General features: G+C 40.9%; 4 protein-coding genes across 7 annotated transcripts; 3 read left to right on the top strand and 1 right to left on the bottom strand.

Annotated features, from left to right (window-relative positions):
* Window positions 1–998: 998 nt before the first annotated feature.
* ppie (peptidylprolyl isomerase E (cyclophilin E)) lies at window positions 999–4,029 on the top strand. The gene is made up of 10 exons (XM_034111498.1): window positions 999–1,103; window positions 1,497–1,595; window positions 1,688–1,731; window positions 2,172–2,198; window positions 2,337–2,418; window positions 2,502–2,605; window positions 2,697–2,820; window positions 3,023–3,208; window positions 3,319–3,461; window positions 3,818–4,029. Exons 1-10 carry the CDS (start codon window positions 1,073–1,075, stop codon window positions 3,884–3,886), a joined length of 909 nt encoding a protein of 302 aa, XP_033967389.1. The 5' UTR covers window positions 999–1,072; the 3' UTR covers window positions 3,887–4,029.
* Window positions 4,030–4,816: 787 nt separating this feature from the next.
* gjb10 (gap junction protein beta 10) lies at window positions 4,817–7,063 on the top strand. Of its 2 annotated transcripts, none has more exons than XM_034111579.2 (2): window positions 4,817–5,121; window positions 5,609–7,063. In XM_034111579.2, exon 2 carries the CDS (start codon window positions 5,641–5,643, stop codon window positions 6,412–6,414), a length of 774 nt encoding a protein of 257 aa, XP_033967470.1. In that variant the 5' UTR covers window positions 4,817–5,121; window positions 5,609–5,640; the 3' UTR covers window positions 6,415–7,063. The 2 variants fall into 2 exon arrangements, with proteins under 2 accessions (XP_033967470.1, XP_033967469.1); XM_034111578.2 differs by having other exon boundaries at window positions 5,606–7,063.
* Window positions 7,064–10,218: 3,155 nt separating this feature from the next.
* On the top strand, window positions 10,219–13,513 carry gjb3 (gap junction protein beta 3). The gene is made up of 2 exons (XM_034111336.1): window positions 10,219–10,368; window positions 11,040–13,513. Exon 2 carries the CDS (start codon window positions 11,110–11,112, stop codon window positions 11,971–11,973), a length of 864 nt encoding a protein of 287 aa, XP_033967227.1. The 5' UTR covers window positions 10,219–10,368; window positions 11,040–11,109; the 3' UTR covers window positions 11,974–13,513.
* Window positions 13,514–13,620: 107 nt separating this feature from the next.
* On the bottom strand, window positions 13,621–16,911 carry hmgcl (3-hydroxy-3-methylglutaryl-CoA lyase). Of its 3 annotated transcripts, none has more exons than XM_034111333.2 (9): window positions 16,774–16,911; window positions 16,461–16,544; window positions 15,616–15,723; window positions 15,389–15,484; window positions 15,134–15,282; window positions 14,980–15,043; window positions 14,715–14,903; window positions 14,474–14,599; window positions 13,621–14,273 (listed from the first exon to the last, which is right to left on the bottom strand). In XM_034111333.2, the coding sequence occupies exons 1-9, from the start codon at window positions 16,867–16,869 to the stop codon at window positions 14,172–14,174; spliced, it is 1,014 nt and encodes a 337-aa protein (XP_033967224.1). In that variant the 5' UTR covers window positions 16,870–16,911; the 3' UTR covers window positions 13,621–14,171. The 3 variants fall into 3 exon arrangements, with proteins under 3 accessions (XP_033967224.1, XP_033967225.1, XP_033967226.1); XM_034111334.2 differs by having other exon boundaries at window positions 16,783–16,910; XM_034111335.1 differs by having other exon boundaries at window positions 16,811–16,908.
* Between the last annotated feature and the right edge of the window lie 904 nt (window positions 16,912–17,815).

The raw sequence follows: 17,815 nt of genomic DNA, 5'->3' as shown, positions 1-17,815 counted from the left end.
TCATGTTGATCATATCATGTTTCTGCATTAGCTATAAGATTTATTAAAAAAAAATTAAAAGCTTTTCTAAATGACACTTCTCATTCTTCGAAAGAATGATCCTGATGTGCATGTGCATCAATTACTGACAAAGGGTAAGATATATAAAATATATTTGCTGAAAGTTTAGTGCCTTTTTTCTCATCTTAGTCAAACTAAATATGGTACCACCACCCAGAGATATTCTTCACAAGCTATAAGTTATCTTAGAAAATAGCTTAAAACAAATCAAAACATTTTTGATTTATTAATTATTTAATCCATTAGTTCAAGTGCCCTATTAGATATTGGTTCCCAAAAATATGTTTAGCTGCTCTTAAAATTCCCCTTTTAAATAGAGAAAGGTAAAATAAAATATGCTCCACAATAGTCAGAGATTTTTCACAGCAGTTGGACTTGTAAGAAAGCACAGGTGTCCCAGTAAGTGATTACAGTGTGAGCCAGCATACTCAACAGGCTTTTTTTCCCCACAGATGATATTTGGACATTATCAGCGTGGGAAAATCAGAGGTAAAACAATTTAAATAATGATTGAAACCTGGCAACTGCTGTTTCAAGATCCTGGAATTGTGCATAGAGGCATACCGGGGCAGTAAAACACAACAGTGCATATGAATGATAATATAATTTCCTGTGCGAAACAGCTTAAGTCATCATTAATATTATTATTCAAACATGTAACAAGGAAGAGTTGTTTCTCAAATGCAAATCTTACATATCTCACTTATATCCAAATAGTCATCGTAAAAAGTAGATGTAGAGTTTTGGAATATTTGCTGAACAAGATAGATACAACTGGTAAAACGGACCTTCCCAATCCCAAATATAGAAGGACTGTGGTGATAGTCTACAGCTGAATGTACAACTTGTCATAGCCTACTGTCCAATGAAGCCTAGTATTAAAGTGAATAGGAGTCGTGCCCGTTTCCTCCGACAGATGGCGCCTCAGGAAACGTGGTCATTGGGAGGCGGGCTTTAGTCTCACTGAACCAATCACAATCTGCGGGGTCAAAGTTGAGGGGTAACATCCAATATGGCGGCTAACAAACGAGTGCTGTATGTTGGTAAGTTAATGTTTTTTTTCTTAAAAATCGTTGAAACTACATAGTTTCACTACATTTATCAAACATATTAAGGTCAATACTTTATAAATATTTGAAGTAACTAAATGAAAATATGAATATAGTGCAAGAAAACCTCCGGAAGGAAAAGGTTTAGCCGGTAAAACTTGAATACGTCTCCTGAAAACATGGCAACTTCGCCGATTTTTAACATGAGAAAATACTTATAGTCAACTTGTTAAAGAATGTTGAATGCATTTATAAAAATATAAGCGTAAGCTTCAGGAAATCCTATGGACATATGTTTATTGAACGCAGCACGTTTAAACTGTCCCGTTATGCTCTTCCGCTAATATGCAATAATATACATTTCATCATTTTGGTGTGTTCTGTCAGGTGGCCTGGCAGAGGAGGTCGATGAGAAGGTGTTACATGCAGCTTTTATTCCTTTTGGAGACATTACAGACATCCAGATACCATTAGACTATGAAACAGGTAAGAATAGTAACTGCTCTGTTTCTGCAACACTTTATCACTGTGGCCAAGATAAACTGAAATAATGTGTCTGTCTAATGATCTGTTTTCAGAAAAGCACAGAGGATTTGCCTTCATTGAGTTTGAACTGGGAGAGGTATGTACTGGTACTTATCTAAAGTACACACTGAAAGTAACAATATTCAGATATTTACATGAAAATGCCAATACATATATTAAAATAGGCTAAAATCAGTGTGTCGTTGCACTGAGAAAAGTTAAACATGGACACACCTTAACACTATCTGAGTTTAAAAAAAGGTTTGCAACACATAGTAATCTATCTGCTTGGGATTGTTGTACTGTTATGTACATCCTTGAAAAATGTCACTCCCCCTTGTTAATATGGCTGTTGTACAGCATATAAATATGAGTGGGCAAAATGTATTATTATTATTTGCACTACTGTCTGATAAGGACATTTTGTATCTTTGCTTGACTGTTGAATTCAGTGTAAACATGGATGGTAACACATAGTAAGGATTTCAATTATACATATTTCTGTGCTCATGACATTTATGGCCTTTTCTTCTGTAGGATGCTGCAGCAGCTATTGATAACATGGTAAGTGCATCACTGTGTTGCACAATCATGTAAGTGAGAATGTTATTCTGTTTCTGAGACATAGCTGATGTGAGTTTGCCCAAAAGGTTTTTTTCTAGCTTTGTGTTTTAATGTTGATGGTCTTGCTCTTTCTGCCAGAATGAGTCTGAGCTTTTCGGGCGGACTATCCGAGTCAACACTGCCAAGCCCATGAGGATCAAAGAAGGATCTTCTCGTCCAGGTAATTTAAAAACAGCTTACAGAGTTCTTAGGTTCAATTATATTAAATCCTTTATTCTTAATTTAAATCTGCTTTTCTGTCAGTGTGGTCGGACGACGACTGGCTGAAGAAGTTCTCGGGGAAGACCGCAGAGGAAGCTGACGGGGAGGCAGCGGCTGGAGAGAAAACCACCACTGCAACAGAGGAGGTGAGGCGGCTTTCTCTAAAAGGAGTTGGTGGCTCCCACCCTTAACTATGTCAAGATCGTGACATCAGTATGATTTGGTTGTTTTTTGCAGGCTGAGCCCCCGGCTAAAAAGGGCAGAGTTAATCCTCAGGTCTACATGGACATCAAGATTGGAAACAAGGCAGCGGGGAGACTACGATTCCTTCTTCGGGCCGACATTGTTCCCATGACAGCAGGTGTGTGTGCTGTAGGGCTTTCAACATCATATCTTTGTCAACAATATATGTTGTAGCTGTACAATGTTAAGTGTGCTTGCATAAACAATTGACACTGAATTCTACAGGAGTCGATCGTAAAAAAAAAAAGTGTTTATCATTCCCCCCCAAATCTAAAATTGGCAAAAAGTGACCTCATCATCTTTTCTTTCATTCTCAACAGAGAATTTCCGCTGCCTGTGCACGCATGAGAAGGGCTTTGGCTTTAAGGGCAGCTGCTTCCATCGCGTCATCCCTCAGTTCATGTGCCAGGGAGGAGACTTCACAAACCACAACGGCACCGGGGGCAAGTCCATCTACGGCCGGAAGTTTGATGATGAGAACTTTGTCCTCAAGCACACAGCGCCAGGTGAGGAGTTTTGTGTGGGTGTTTGTGTCGGAGGTCTGAGTGTGAATCAGCATCATGGTTTACAGATTCTGTGGATAACTGTTTACAATCTTGTTTTTTTGTGTTCACAGGCCAGCTCTCCATGGCCAACTCTGGAGCAAACACTAACGGCTCCCAGTTCTTCATCACGACTGACAAAACCGACTGGCTGGACGGCAAACATGTGGTGTTTGGAGATATGGTGGAGGGCATGGATGTGCTCCGTGAAATGGAGGTGAGGGATAAAGGGTTCACTCAGACTGCATTATTATTATTATTAAATACAACTGAAGGTTTTTTTCAATGCAGTGATCATAATGAGCTACACAATACATAGCCCTCTGGTTTAAATGCTCTCAATTTAAACACAATTTATTTCAAAACAATGTCCATCACTATTTGCTACCTGTGAATAAACGTTCTGTTCATCATCTCACTTAAAAGTGTACACATTACAAACTCACTATATTGGTTTAATGTTATATTGATAATAGCATGTTATTTAGCTATAAAAGCTTGTAAAGGTTAAAGACAATCAGGATGAATCTTTAGATGTAATTGCTTTTTTATAATTGTGTTTTCTTTTTGCAGGCTCAGGGAAATAAAGACGGCAAGCCGAAGCAGAAAGTCATCATCTCGGACTGTGGAGAATATGAGTGACCAAAACAGTGTGTGTGCTTGTATGTGTCTGTGGCCGCAGTGTATGTCTGACAGTGTGAGTGTGTTCATGGTATTTTGTTCTTTGAGCACACATTGTCTGCCATGTAAATATTTCAATAAACATCTTTTTTTTTATAAAGAAACCACAGCTTGATTTCTATTCCTTGGTACAACAAGAGTGGAAATGGTTGGCCAATGCTCTTCGCGATGCATATCAAATCAACTGCTTCCTAAACTATTACAGTCAAGACACCAGCAAGTGTTGAACATGTTTTGACCTTTGGTCAGCTTTCACCTCAAGTTTGCAAATGGTAATGTTGTTACAGTATGTTGAAAATATGAATAAAACCATAGTGTATTGTGTTAAAGAATATGAAAAGTCCTTATGTCATTTTCGATAAAATAGAATAGTTTTCCATTGATTTGAATGGATATTTTTATGTACAGTGTGTCCAAAAAACATGAAAATGTTCATTGTATTGTATAGAAAATATCTGAAGAAAACCCAAAGTATAGTATGTTGACCATTTCATAAAAAAGTCATATTGCATGTCGAAAATAGTAAACAAAAATACAAAGTCATCTAATTAGAAAATACGATCATAGTATGTCGAAAAACAAGACAATTATATGAAAATACTGCAATATCTCAAGATGCAATTGAATGAATTAAAGCTATAGTAACACAGATGTCAATTTTTACCATGCCTGGAAAGATTATAAAACGTAAATAGTAACCTAACAGCGAGGAAGAGTATAAAAACACATCCTTTATAGTTGAGGATAAACAGTTTATGTAAATAAAACAGATGATGTGCTTTGTTCATGCGCTGATATACTTTATACAAATACAAAATATCTTTATTTAACATTATTTTATTGTTTGTATTGAATTGTTTTTTCTTCATTTTCTTCATTTAATGGGTTTCATGTAAATAATGAACTTGCAGGACGTCTGATCAATCCAATCTGATCCAAACGCATGATGCCTATTTTGACATATAAACGGTACATCAAACGTTACCCTATATCCATACGTAATCGCATACACACGTTTGTTACAGTGTGGCTGCCACACCTGAGCAGGTTGATTGGAGAGAAGAAGACATGGCAGGCAAACAACTCCACCCCCTCCACTCCCGTCTGTTGAGAAATCTCCTGAGATATTCATCCGAGAGCTTCATCCAAGCTGCTCCTCCGCTCCGACACTGAAGCGCAACAGCAGCGGCTAAACTGTAAGTATTCAAATCAATATGTTAAATACGGAATAGGATGATAACGCGAACATGTTTGGATGTATCCGATTGTGTAGCATTTAGACGTGGATATTGTGGATACGCGCAATTGCTCACGGAATGTCCAAACTTTAAAAAGTTTACCGTAGTCATTTGGAAGTGATTCAGTAATAGTTTTTTGACTGTTTCGGCACAAAACGAGTTTAAAAAAGTTGTCTGCTTGTAGAATAAGAAAACATCTTATATTATAAAGAAATTGCGGACATTTGTGTTGTTCATTGTGTTGTTTTTGATCTTATAGTGTACGTTAAATATATGTTAACACGGGATTATCATGATATTAACCCAGTTTGGCCGGAACTTGTTTCTTAGTTGTTTTATCCCTCTTCTATGTGTGTGACTGTGATTTATTTGGTCTCAGGCCAGTAGATACCTGGTTTTCTCTGTGCCTGTTCAGCTGAAAAGAGTTTCCTCTGTCTTCCAGCAGGAAGAGAAGACAGACTGTGAACAAACGTCGTCATGAACTGGGCATTCCTCCAGAGCCTCCTCAGTGGAGTGAACAAATACTCCACAGTCTTCGGCCGAGTGTGGCTCTCTATCGTGTTCCTCTTCAGGGTCTTGGTGTTTGTGGTGGCCGCAGAGAAGGTGTGGGGTGATGAACAGAAAGACTTCAAATGCAACACGGCTCAGCCCGGGTGCCACAACGTCTGCTACGACCACTTCTTCCCCGTGTCCCACGTGCGGCTGTGGGCCCTGCAGCTCATCTTCGTCACCTGCCCCTCTCTCCTGGTGACGATGCATGTGGCCTACAGGGAGGACAGGGAGCGCAAACACCGGCTCAAGTATGGCGAGAACTGCAGAACCCTCTACCTGAACACGGGCAAGAAGCGTGGAGGCCTGTGGTGGACCTACGTTCTCACTTTGGTCTTCAAAATAGGTGTGGACACCACCTTCGTCTACCTCCTCTACCACATCTACGAGGGTTACGACTTTCCCTCGCTGATCAAATGTGAACAGAAGCCCTGCCCCAACAAGGTGGACTGCTTCATCGCTCGACCCACCGAGAAACGGATCTTCACCATCTTCATGGTGGTCACCAGCCTGGCCTGCATCCTCCTCTCCATTTTTGAAATCGTCTACTTGATTGGCAAGCGATGCCGTGAATGTTGTGTATCCATTCACAACTCTCACCACACCACGAAACGCACGTCGATCGAGTCAAACGGTATAAAGATGCCTGGAAAAAGCTCCCCTGAGACGCCCGCTCCTTCATACAGCCTTGTCACATCCTGAGATTCCGAGATTAAAGGAAAAGACTAAATGAATGCGGTGGGAAAGGAAACTAATCTCCCCCCACTCTACAGGCACTTCCTTAAAAGACTTGTCAGCAGAAATGTTGTGCTCAGAGACTGAACTACGATTAAGTTTGTTCTTTACTTTTTTTGTGTCCACTATCAAAGACTTTTGAACATTTGGACCCCGAGGCATATGTGTCATTTTATCTGGAATGTGCTTTGGGTCAGTGTATTTTTTTTACAGATGAAGTTCAGCCTTGGAAAGAAAAATCTAGTTTGTGTGACTCCGATTTAGCCTACAGTCCAATTACATGAGTCACTCCATGGTTTTTGCGATGGTTTTACAAACACATGTGGTTGTCTGTGTAAAGTTTCCCCTCTGCTCAAAGCTCAACCCAGAACTGCTTACTCCAAGCGGTGCTGGGTCTCTTTCCCCTTCACTCACATGATCATATCTGGTTCTTTGTGAGTAACTTTACATAATTTATCATCAGGTTTGACCGACTGATCTGACTTGTTTTTAAACTGCTTCCTATACAAAGGCAAACGAGTGCAATAATGTTGAAATGCAGGGTTGTACACATATATCAGGATGTGTGGCTGCAAAGTTGTTAATAATATTTTTCAATAAAATAATTTTGATGTTTGGATATGAGGTTTCTTTACATTTTCATGTTTTCAAAATGTCTTTATTCCTCTATAGAATCAAGGAAGGCAATTTAGAGAGGTCCATATGCAGTAGATCTATAATAGTTACACACTAAATCTTAACATGAAATACACTGATTTAATCTAGCCACAGGACTTATCGATTCTTCACAAGTTGTGTGGTTTGACAAAGCCCTCAGACTTTCTTTCTTCTTACACTTTTTACATTTCATAAAGCCCTCCCTCCCCATTGGCGAACAAAATTGCTCTGTTGCTAGGCGCAGCGCCCTCATTGTTTAGGTAGATTGGTACATTGGAGAAGGGCAGAGGAGGAGTCTCCCACCCCTCGGTTTGAATCACCCATTCTGACGGGTGTGGATCCACCCAGTGCAGGAATTTGTCGGTCTACACAACCTCTGACTGGATGTTTCCACTTCTGAAACTTCATGTGTGATAGAAGAGATATAGTGAGAGTAAAACACAATTTCTTACTCTCTTTTTAACCCAGTTGGATCATTTGCTCTGCTAGTGTTTTTCCCTCTGAAACGGCCTCCTCAATACCACAGAGGAGAATAAATATAGTTGGTGCTGCTCAGAGCAATAAAGAATGACATCTTAAAGAGTCAAACATTAAAGTGTCTTTGCATAAACATCCAGAAAGATCATCTGCAGACTACTGTTAACAGATTGAATTGGAAACATCGATGTATTTGACAGTAGTTCCGATCAACCTTTTTAACAAGAGGTCTGTGGATTATCATGGTTCCTAGGGCGATGTTTCTTATAAACACTTTTAACACCTCTACTTTAAAAGGTCGGTAGCACAAATGTCATAAATGGATATCTAAATCCACAAGAACAAAGTGGCAAAATACGTTTTTTTGTGGGTGATTTGAGAACTTATAGGGGGCCAGATGTGCTACAATTATGTTAAGTGATAAGTCTGAGTTAATCATCAATTCCTATCCAAACAGGATCTAAACTCTCAAGTGTTAGATCAAGTGTCACAAGGTCTGAAAATATAAGCAAACAGAATGTAAGTTCTCTTTGTCCCTTTTCTGCTTGCCCAGCCTTTCTGGGTGGTTAAGTGAAGCGGGCAATCCCTCCCATCAAAGGACCCTCCCAGCTATTCTCGGGTTTAATTTCTCTCCCCAGTCCTTCCCTCTGTTCTGGTGCATTGCCTTCCTTTCACAGCCACAGCAGTGAAAAGTGTTTACCCCGTGTTGTGTTGCTGTTGTCTTGTCGAGACTTGCTGCTGGCAGAGGTTGGGGTGCATTCCTCCAGGTGTGTCCCAGACTGCCTGGACCAGTTATTCATCTGGAGCTAAGAAGCAACTTTTCTTTACCCTCCCCCTCACCTCTAGTTCAATTGTTGTAGTCTGAACTGCTAACAAGCTTTTACAGGAGTAAATACAGATGTTGTTGGAAGCTTAACGGCCACAGCTGGACTTTCCTCGAAAGCGCAGTTGATGTTCGGAGAGTTTTGCCCCGTTGGCTGCGAGTCTTTGAGATGAAGTGTTTGCTTTAGACAAGCCCACATTACACATTATAACATTCTATTCATGGTGTAACCTTTCATACAATTCAGCTTTCTATATTGTAGAAATGGTTTGAACACAGATACAATATGAGAAACAAACTTGTTCTAAACATGGATACAACAAAAAAGTGCACTGATAATTGAATTACTTATGGATCTTTAGCCAGACAAAATTCTGTCTACATGTCAGTTTCACATCTCATTTTTTGCAGACATTTTAACTTTGCTGAAGGAAAAAACATAATTTAGTTAGATTATGAGGTTAGTTATGTTTGCAAACTAAGCATGTGGCATTGCAACTGCTCTTATATCTCAACCTTGTGAATTACGGTTTTTGAGCCCACTTCCTCTAATAGCTGTGAGCCATTGTCGTTGTGAGCCTGGAAGAAGAAAAGCCCATTGGAACATAGCATGCGATTGAACAGAGCAATGCAAGTTCAGTCAATAACTTGACTTGACTTGAGACTGGTGAAACATGAGCAAGTATGTTATCCTTTTATATAAAGTCAACACAGGATTGAATAGCTCTGAACGGTCTGCAAGAAGTGGCATGCTCTGGCATAACTATGGCATGTTTGATTTTCCTTTGCAGCTTCTGAGGACTGCAAACACTGCTTATGATGGGATGGTTTCCCTAAAGAAAAGAGAGACAAAAAAGCTGTTTCGAAGGGATCATTTATCTGTTAAGTCTGAAAAAAACAAGTTTGGTCGTGAAAAGCATGTGGATGGTGAAGTGGAGACAATAGATCTGAGCATGAGCCAAAAGCATGAATTGCGACCGTGTTATCTGAGAAGAGCTCTGCCTCTACAAGAATAAAGGAAACACAATACGCTCTTTTGGCACTGTTGTTAAAGTCATGGAAACAGATGGAATACATTAATAGAGCAGTACATGAATGAGGAAAGAGAATGAGAAACAAGGAACATGGACATTTAAGAATTGATAACAAATTCCCCCTGTATAATGATGATGTGTGTTTTCTGCATGGCCTCCGGCTCAACCTCACATAGCCTTCTCCTACTTAAAATCCCTGTAATGTTGCCTCGCCATACTTTTAGAAGCTTGCAACAAGTCAAAGATATGCACAACAAAACAATACCAAAAGAAATCATTCACCTTAAGGTGTGTCTGTCTGCCTCTTACGCACACTCTATGTATAATACTCAGAAACACGTTCAAACAGGGAGACGCTTCCTGGCAAAAAGGCAAGGTAAAGAGCAATGGACCTAAATCTGACATCATTTTAATGAGCACAAAACAACCCTAAGAAGAGGATGCTTTTCCTCATGTCACGGTGTCTGGAAGGATTTGGTGGTCACTATGTTGTCAATCCTTAACGTGAACCATGTGAGCTCTAATTGGTTTTATCTGGTGCCAAATGTGTTGGTGCATGTGTCCTGAAACCCGTACGAAGTCTGAACATGGTTTCCTTGAACTGTGATACCTGTTACGCCAACAATATTTGATTAGTCACCTAACAGTGGGATGTGAGACTGAGTCAAGGAGGCAGACAGAGAGAGAGAGAGAGAGAGAGAGAGAGAGGGAGGGAGGGAGGAAGAGGAAGAGGAACATCTGGGGAGGCTCCAGTCTCTTTTCTGTAACCACACCCACAGGCGCATTTCTCAACTCTGCGCTCCGCTACCTGTCGACTGGAAACGATTCTGTGCGTTATAGGACCAAAACGACATTAAAGCGGCAAGGAACCCCGCAGAAACACATGTTAGCGGGTGGCTTTCAACATATAATGGACTAATACTTCTTTCGGTAAGTGGAAAACTCGCCGAAATGAACTTTTGCTGTGTCTTAAAAAAAAAAGTTTAGCTCCGCGTTCCAGTCAATTGGACAGGAGTTGATTCGTTGTTTTTTATACGGCCATCTCTGTAACGAGATACGTCCGTATACAAAAACAACACACAACCTGTATTGTCCCGGGTAATTGTGTAACTCATACTATCGGAAAAGAGCTAAATCCATCACTAAAACATGTTTAAATAACGCATAGTCTGTGCGTAAAAGGCCGTTTTTAAAGACTCATACATATTCAGATGTCTGTTTTTACATGTAAGCACAGCAGAAGGCTAATAGCATTTTCTATGTTCATTACATACGTATTTGCATTAAAGTCGTGTAGTTAAGCCATTGTGTTTTGTGAATTACATGCAACTCTGGATGTGTCATCGTTGGTCCAACTTGTTTCCTCCATGAACGCATTTGGCTCGAGGCCTACCCTAATGTGTTGTTGTCAGCTAGCTGCAGATAAATGAGGCCTTTGGGAGTTGCTTTCACTTTCATTCAGATTTAGAAGATAAAGAAGAGTTTATAAAAGTCAGAATGTAAGGTTATGTATTATGCAAGGCACCTGGAGTTCACAGAGTGAAAGCAGAGTACTCAGCAGACAATGCATGTTCACCCATTCTTCATTCTGCCATGTCCAGGTTTGAAGATAAACTCCAACCAGCAACAGAGGATTTCCAGAGAAAGGGTTTTTGACTGCCAGCCAAGGACATGGACTGGAAGACCTTCCAAGCCCTCCTCAGTGGGGTGAACAAATACTCTACGGCGTTCGGGCGGGTATGGCTGTCTGTGGTGTTCGTGTTCAGGGTCATGGTGTACGTGGTGGCAGCGGAGCGAGTGTGGGGCGATGAGCAGAAGGACTTTGACTGCAACACCAAGCAGCCCGGCTGCGCCAACGTCTGCTACGACCACTTCTTCCCCATCTCCCACATCCGCCTGTGGGCCCTGCAGCTCATCTTCATCTCCTGCCCATCTTTTATGGTGGTGATGCACGTGGCGTACCGTGATGACCGTGAGCGCAAATTCAAGATAAAGAACCCAGACAGCGTCAAGCTGTATGCCAACACGGGCAAGAAGCACGGCGGCCTGTGGTGGACCTATCTGGTCAGCCTCTTCGCCAAGACGGGCATCGAGGTTGCGTTCCTCTACATCCTCCACCACATCTACGACAGCTTCTACCTGCCGAGACTGGTTAAGTGCAGCGGGGCGCCTTGCCCTAACTTGGTGGACTGCTACATCGGCCATCCCACTGAGAAGAAGGTCTTCACCTACTTCATGGTCGGAGCTTCTGGCCTCTGCATCGTCCTGAACATCTGCGAGATCATCTATCTCATATCCAAACGCGTTGCGCGAATTGGCAACAAGTTTAAGAGGCGCCATCGCAGCACAGCCGTGCGACAAGAAGACTACACCAGCAAGGAGCCCTTTAACAACTGCCATTTGGCCGTGCCGAGTCGGGACCGGAAGGACAGGCCTCCGTCCTTTAAGAGTGCATTCAAGTCCTCACACGGGGTATCCAGCCTCATAATGGAAGAGAAGATAAGGGCCTCCGCTCCTAATCTGTCCTCCTCATGAGATGACAGGAGGCTGACATTAAGAGATCAGCAGAACCCAGTGTCAAACCAAAAGACAAACAAACTCAGAACGATGAGACAAACGTCAGTGTGTGTCTGACCCTGGAAGTCAAGAGTCCTCATCAGGGCAGGATCCATCCCTTGGGCCCCTGTGTACACATCTAAGACTCGTTTTGAGCTCATGAACTTTGGTTTCCAAGTCAACATCCACAATGTACAAGTCAGCTCGAGCCAAATTGATTTGTTAATAATATGTTGGCTTTCTTCTTTTTGAACACAATACAGGTCTGTGTGGCTTTTCAACTTCACCCCCTCACCCATATTCAAACATTCCTGTGAGCTTTCTGTCTTTCATGTGATTCCAGTTTTGACGCAGGAGGGGAAGGAAATGGAACGCTCACACAAGGAGGCAGGACACACCTGGCTAAGGTATTCCCCCTCCCTGCCTGCCTGCCTGCCTGCCAGTGCATACAGTGGTGTGTCAGGGCACTAATTGTTAGACGCACATTTCTTGATCTCTTTTATTTAACTGAACGTTAGCTTTACCTTTATCATGTGTTGTCCTGTTGACATTAAAGATGGGTAAAAAAACAACATTGGGAGTGGGGATACTCCAAAGTCATAGAGTTATGGCTGAGTTTTACTTGAAGGTGTGCGAGCTGGCCAAAACAAAATGTTTTTACTGCATTTTTGCTTCAGATAAGCAACAATGTGCAAGTAATATTAGTGTATTTCTTTATCTTAAGCCTCAGCAGACTCGGGTTTATGCTGCACGGTCATACAGTGTTCTGCCTGTGTTTTGATGTGCTTGTACACAAACACCCCTCATCTGAGACCACTGTTGATTTAAATAAGGCCAAAGGAATGCTGCTGTTTATCCCTGTGTTGGTGGAGCTGCAGCACTGAGGAAAAGGTCGTACAAACGGCGTCTCATTGAACTATTAACGCATGTTTGTGAGTTCCTAATCGTCCCCTGTGGACCTCAGCTGGACATGGATAATGTAATTTTTACAAAGTTAAATATATTAAATGTATTGAATGTGTGTTTTGTATTTGGTGTTTTTAATGAGGGATGCTTCTTGATACGCAGGTGATATTTATTTTTGGAACAGGTTTCTATTACCACATAGGACAGACACTTTTCCTCCCACACACTGTTTCATCATCCTTATAATTTAAAGAGCTGTTATTTTCCATTGTTGTTGACTCATGATTAGTTTCTTACACACCCATTAGAAGGCATGCTGGTAATATCATTGGTCCACACGATCTAGCTGTGAGTCATCACATGGGATTTGACTGTCTCTTATACTCATGAGGCAAGTTTCCAAAGCACCATGAGGAGGCCAGCGGTAAGAATCTCAGTCTGCCTGTCAGACTTGTAAGTCAGGTTTTTAACAAGGTGGAGTAAAGAAAAAAAGTTTGTTTATTCTGGATCATTTCCGCAACAAACTGCAAAATCACTATGAGTTAAGAAATATTAACATTGTGCCTAATATGGTCAGTTATGGCTCCAAAATGTTTACAACAATTGAGCGAATATTGACTGTAAAAGGCTTAGATTTACTTTTCAAGCTTCTTGAGTTACAATCTTTCTTTAGTTACGCTATTTATATCACTTTGCTCTCCACATATGATCAATGACACATTTCATGTATGAAATAAAATTTATTTTTAAATGTACAATCTACATTTATTTACATGTTGAATTTGAAAGGAAAATAAATGCACAGCACATCAACATTTGTTCCACAAGCCAGTACAATGCCCACGTTCATTAGAACAGATTTTTCATAGACTCTATATGGAGAATTCATTTGAAGACAGACATAATGGAGTATGGTAGAAAACAAACAGTGTTTTCATCCATACCCAAGACATAATTCCACTGGTTCATTAACAGAAACTAAGTGTGCGTCTACTTTGATTTCCCCACTGGCCAGAAAGGAATGTAAGCACACTATTAAAGAAGCAGGTGATGGCATGGCTTTTATAAGATGGATTTGTGATTAGACTGACTGTACATAAGGCACTGTTCCAGCTATGCCATCATGAAGCTTAATAAGGTAATCTAAAAATAAAGCAACTGGTACTTGGAGAGGATGAATGAAAGTCAGGAGAGAATAAGCAGATCTGCACATAGAGAGGATGAAGGCTCCAGGTTTTGCTGCAGAGTACAGTCTGCGTTTTCACTTTGGTCTACAGCTTGCAGTTGGCCTGCGCTACTTTGGAGCTGGTCTTTCTGTTGAGTGTTCGGCAGATATAAGCTCCGGCATCCATCAGCTTTGAGAGGTCCACTCCCTGAGGCGAGGACAGCAAGTCAAATGTTAAACTTGAAGTAGCCCACATCCTACAAAATATGGCTAAAATGTAACTACAAATTTAGCTTAATTATAATATGTGGAAAAAACGCAAAAACAAGAGCAGCATTAACAAGTTCTACTATATACGAAATAAAAGAAAAGGGAGGTTAAAGATAAACATAAAGGAGGACTTCTCACTGTTTGAATCCCAAGTCCGTGAAGCATGTAGACTACATCTTCAGTAGCAACATTCCCAGAAGCCCCCTGGGCATAGGGACAGCCCCCCAGCCCTGCTACTGACGAGTCCACCACACTGATTCCCATCTGCAAAATAATGGTACAATGGTGAATTCATGTTTGCTTTTTACCTTTAATATTTATTCTAATGATAAAAAAATATATTTTCCAAAAATAGTAAGTAACCAGAGTGAGGTCTGACCTGTAAGGCTACGAGGATGTTGGCCAGGGCCTGGCCGTAGGTATCGTGGCAGTGCACTGCCAAGGCATTAACTGGCACCTCTTTGCTCACCGCCTCCAGCATTTCAATCATGCTTCCAGGAGTCCCCACTCCTATTGTGTCACCCAGAGAGATCTCATAGCAGCCCATGGAGTACAGGCGCTTAGCCACCTGCAAGATGGAGTCCAAGTTAGACCTGGTAGTGTGCCAGTTTACGTCAAATAAACACGTATCAAATAAAACTCACGTGTGCAACTTTTTCTGGTGCCACCTTGCCTTCATAGGGGCATCCAAGAACACATGACACATAGCTGAGGTAACAGGAAACAGAGAGGAAGGACATTAAAACCCAATCATTCCAGTAATGTATACATGTGTTCGGAGCAAGACAGTAAACCTACCCTCTAACTGGCACACCGGCTTCTTTCGCTGCTTTCATAATCACTTCAAAGCGCTGTAAACTCTCTTCCACTGAGCAGTTTATGTTCTTCTTACTGAAGAGCTCTGATGCAGCACCAAATATGGCTACCTCTGAAGCTCCAGCCTTCAACTGAGGTAAGTAAGAGCAAGTACAATTTGTATTGAAACATTGAGACTACAGTGTATGAAGCTGGATTTATCAGTGTCGCTATTGGGATGTGATGTGTGACACTTACAGCAGCCTGGAAACCCTTGAGGTTGGGGGTGAGGACGGGGTAAGACACCCCCGGTTTCCTACCAATTCCCTTCATCACTTCCACCTGGTCTGCCATCTGGACAAGGGTGACAGAATTAGTCCTGGAGAACAAGCCACTACCATTCCTTCACACTGCAGTTTCTGTACCGCCCTACGTTGGGTGTGTCAGCACTTTCCATATGAATGGCTGTGGGAGAACAAACTCACCTGTGGAACCCATTTTGGAGACACAAAGCTGGTGGCCTCAATGACTGGCAGCCCTGTCGCTGACAGCATGTCAATCAAATGAATTTTAGTTTCTGTTGGCACGATAGTCTGAGGGGGGAAGCAGCAGAGCAACAAAACGAGGAATAATTGTGAAAAGACTGACAAAAATGCATGCCTGGAATTATTTCACCTGTTATACAATATTTAAACACCTGCTTTATTTCATTATACTCTGTGTTGTAAAGTTACTAAGTACATTTACTCAAGTACTGTACTTAAGTAATATATTGGGGTACTTTTACTTTTCTTGAGTATTTCAATGTTCTTGCTAATTTGTAAATCTACCCCACTACTATTGAGAGATTAATAGTATACTTTTACTCCACTAGCTTTATTCAATACTTTGCAGATTTTGACTAATGACATGAAATAGAATCAACAAGGAAATAAGACATTAGTTACACATCGAGTACATTATATTATTATTAGCTACCCTGGAGTTTACCAAGTAATTTCAGTTAGCTGCCCCTTTACAAGCTTTGATAAACAAAACAAAAACAAAGTTATAATCAAAACATATAATATATTATTCTGAAATGGACTGCCAAATGAATACTTTTGGTATACGAGTAGCTTATATTGTGATGCTAATACTGTACTATATATATATATATATATATATACTTGTACCTATACTTGAAGCACATTTTGATTGCAGGACTTTTACTTGTAACAGAGTTTCTACTGATGGTGACACGCATAGATATGTTAACATCTGACATGTAATAGCTTGTGTTTAATCAAATTATTCAAGTCATTAATTGTTCTTACATAACCTTACATACCTTTTCATTCTGAAGCCCATCTCTGGGTCCCACCTCCACTATTTTCACCTTCTCTGGAAGAGCTTGACCTGCTCTTACGCCAGCCTGCACAAACACACGCAGACACATATTTATTACAGATGTAATTTAAAGCAGTGTTAGGTAAGAACACCTGACACACAGCTGCCTAGGTTACCAGCTATCAGTGACTGTATGTTAGCTTAGCTTGACCGTGGAGGAAGCTAACAGTTCGCCGACAAGCACTACAGTCCTGACAGCCATTTAAACATGAACAATATAACCTGCTGGGAGATAAAAGCATAATAAAACGTACTGCAGTGACCTTTGCTGCTGAGCTATACGCCACATACTTCTGACCCATTGCTGAACTTAGAACTCTTCTGTTTACAAGCCTCATCACGGTCGCCATATTGGTCGGTAAATGCTAGATCCAAGCCCACAGGAAGTGCGCCGGACTCTGATGAAAATATTCGTTGTGTCCAAAAGGCGGTACTACAATTTCCGTATCAGTCCGTGACGTCACTGGGCCCAGAAATACTTTTCCCCATTCACTAACATTGGGAAAGAGACGTCTGTAAATCAGCGGATACTTTTTAAAAAACTAAATAAACTACCCAGTATGAACTATTTTATAGCCCTTATTATAACCTTAAAGTTGTAAAATGCATTCATTCTGAGCCGAGAGTGGGAGCTCCGGGGGCGGGGCTTAAGGGGCGCATGCTCTGTGAGCGCACATACGGGTTCTTCTCATGGATGTTCTGCTCTGACAGCCAGGCATGATGGGTAATCTGTGACGTTTCACTCTCTCAAAAGTTGGGCCATTTTGTCCTCATGCGCCAATGAGCAGCTCTCATAGGAAAGAACGAGGCCCTGATGTCACTTCTTCCTCGGGATCGAGGAACGGAAAGCACCGCAAGCTCGCCATCTATGGGCCGGGTCTTTATATTGAAAACTCATTTCAGAATATTTTTAATGTCCTTTATCATTTATTATGTTAATTGTAATTCAATCATATTTATACACATATGTTTTAATGCTTCACTCATGTTGATGTCATTTTTCTTGTAATCATTCACTCACTATTTGACAAATAATCTAAATGAATAGCCTACTGTTTTCTTTACATATAACACTTTCGAAATGTTCTAAAATCATCAGAGTGTTCAACGAAATATTGTCCATTTCGAATGCATATAATGCCTTTATTTTATTGTATTTTCATTATTTGTTCTTGTCCTTACTATAGTTTTCCTTGTATAAGATTTGTTTAAACTCTCCATTTAGACAACAAGATGTGACACAGAACACAGAGTTGTATAAAAATATCTTTAATGTGTCAAAAAGTAAAAAGAAAC

Source organism: Pseudochaenichthys georgianus, chromosome 22, assembly GCF_902827115.2.
Source record: "Pseudochaenichthys georgianus chromosome 22, fPseGeo1.2, whole genome shotgun sequence".
Classification (NCBI taxonomy): Eukaryota; Metazoa; Chordata; class Actinopteri; order Perciformes; family Channichthyidae; genus Pseudochaenichthys; species Pseudochaenichthys georgianus.
This window is presented reverse-complemented; position numbering and strand designations above follow the sequence as displayed.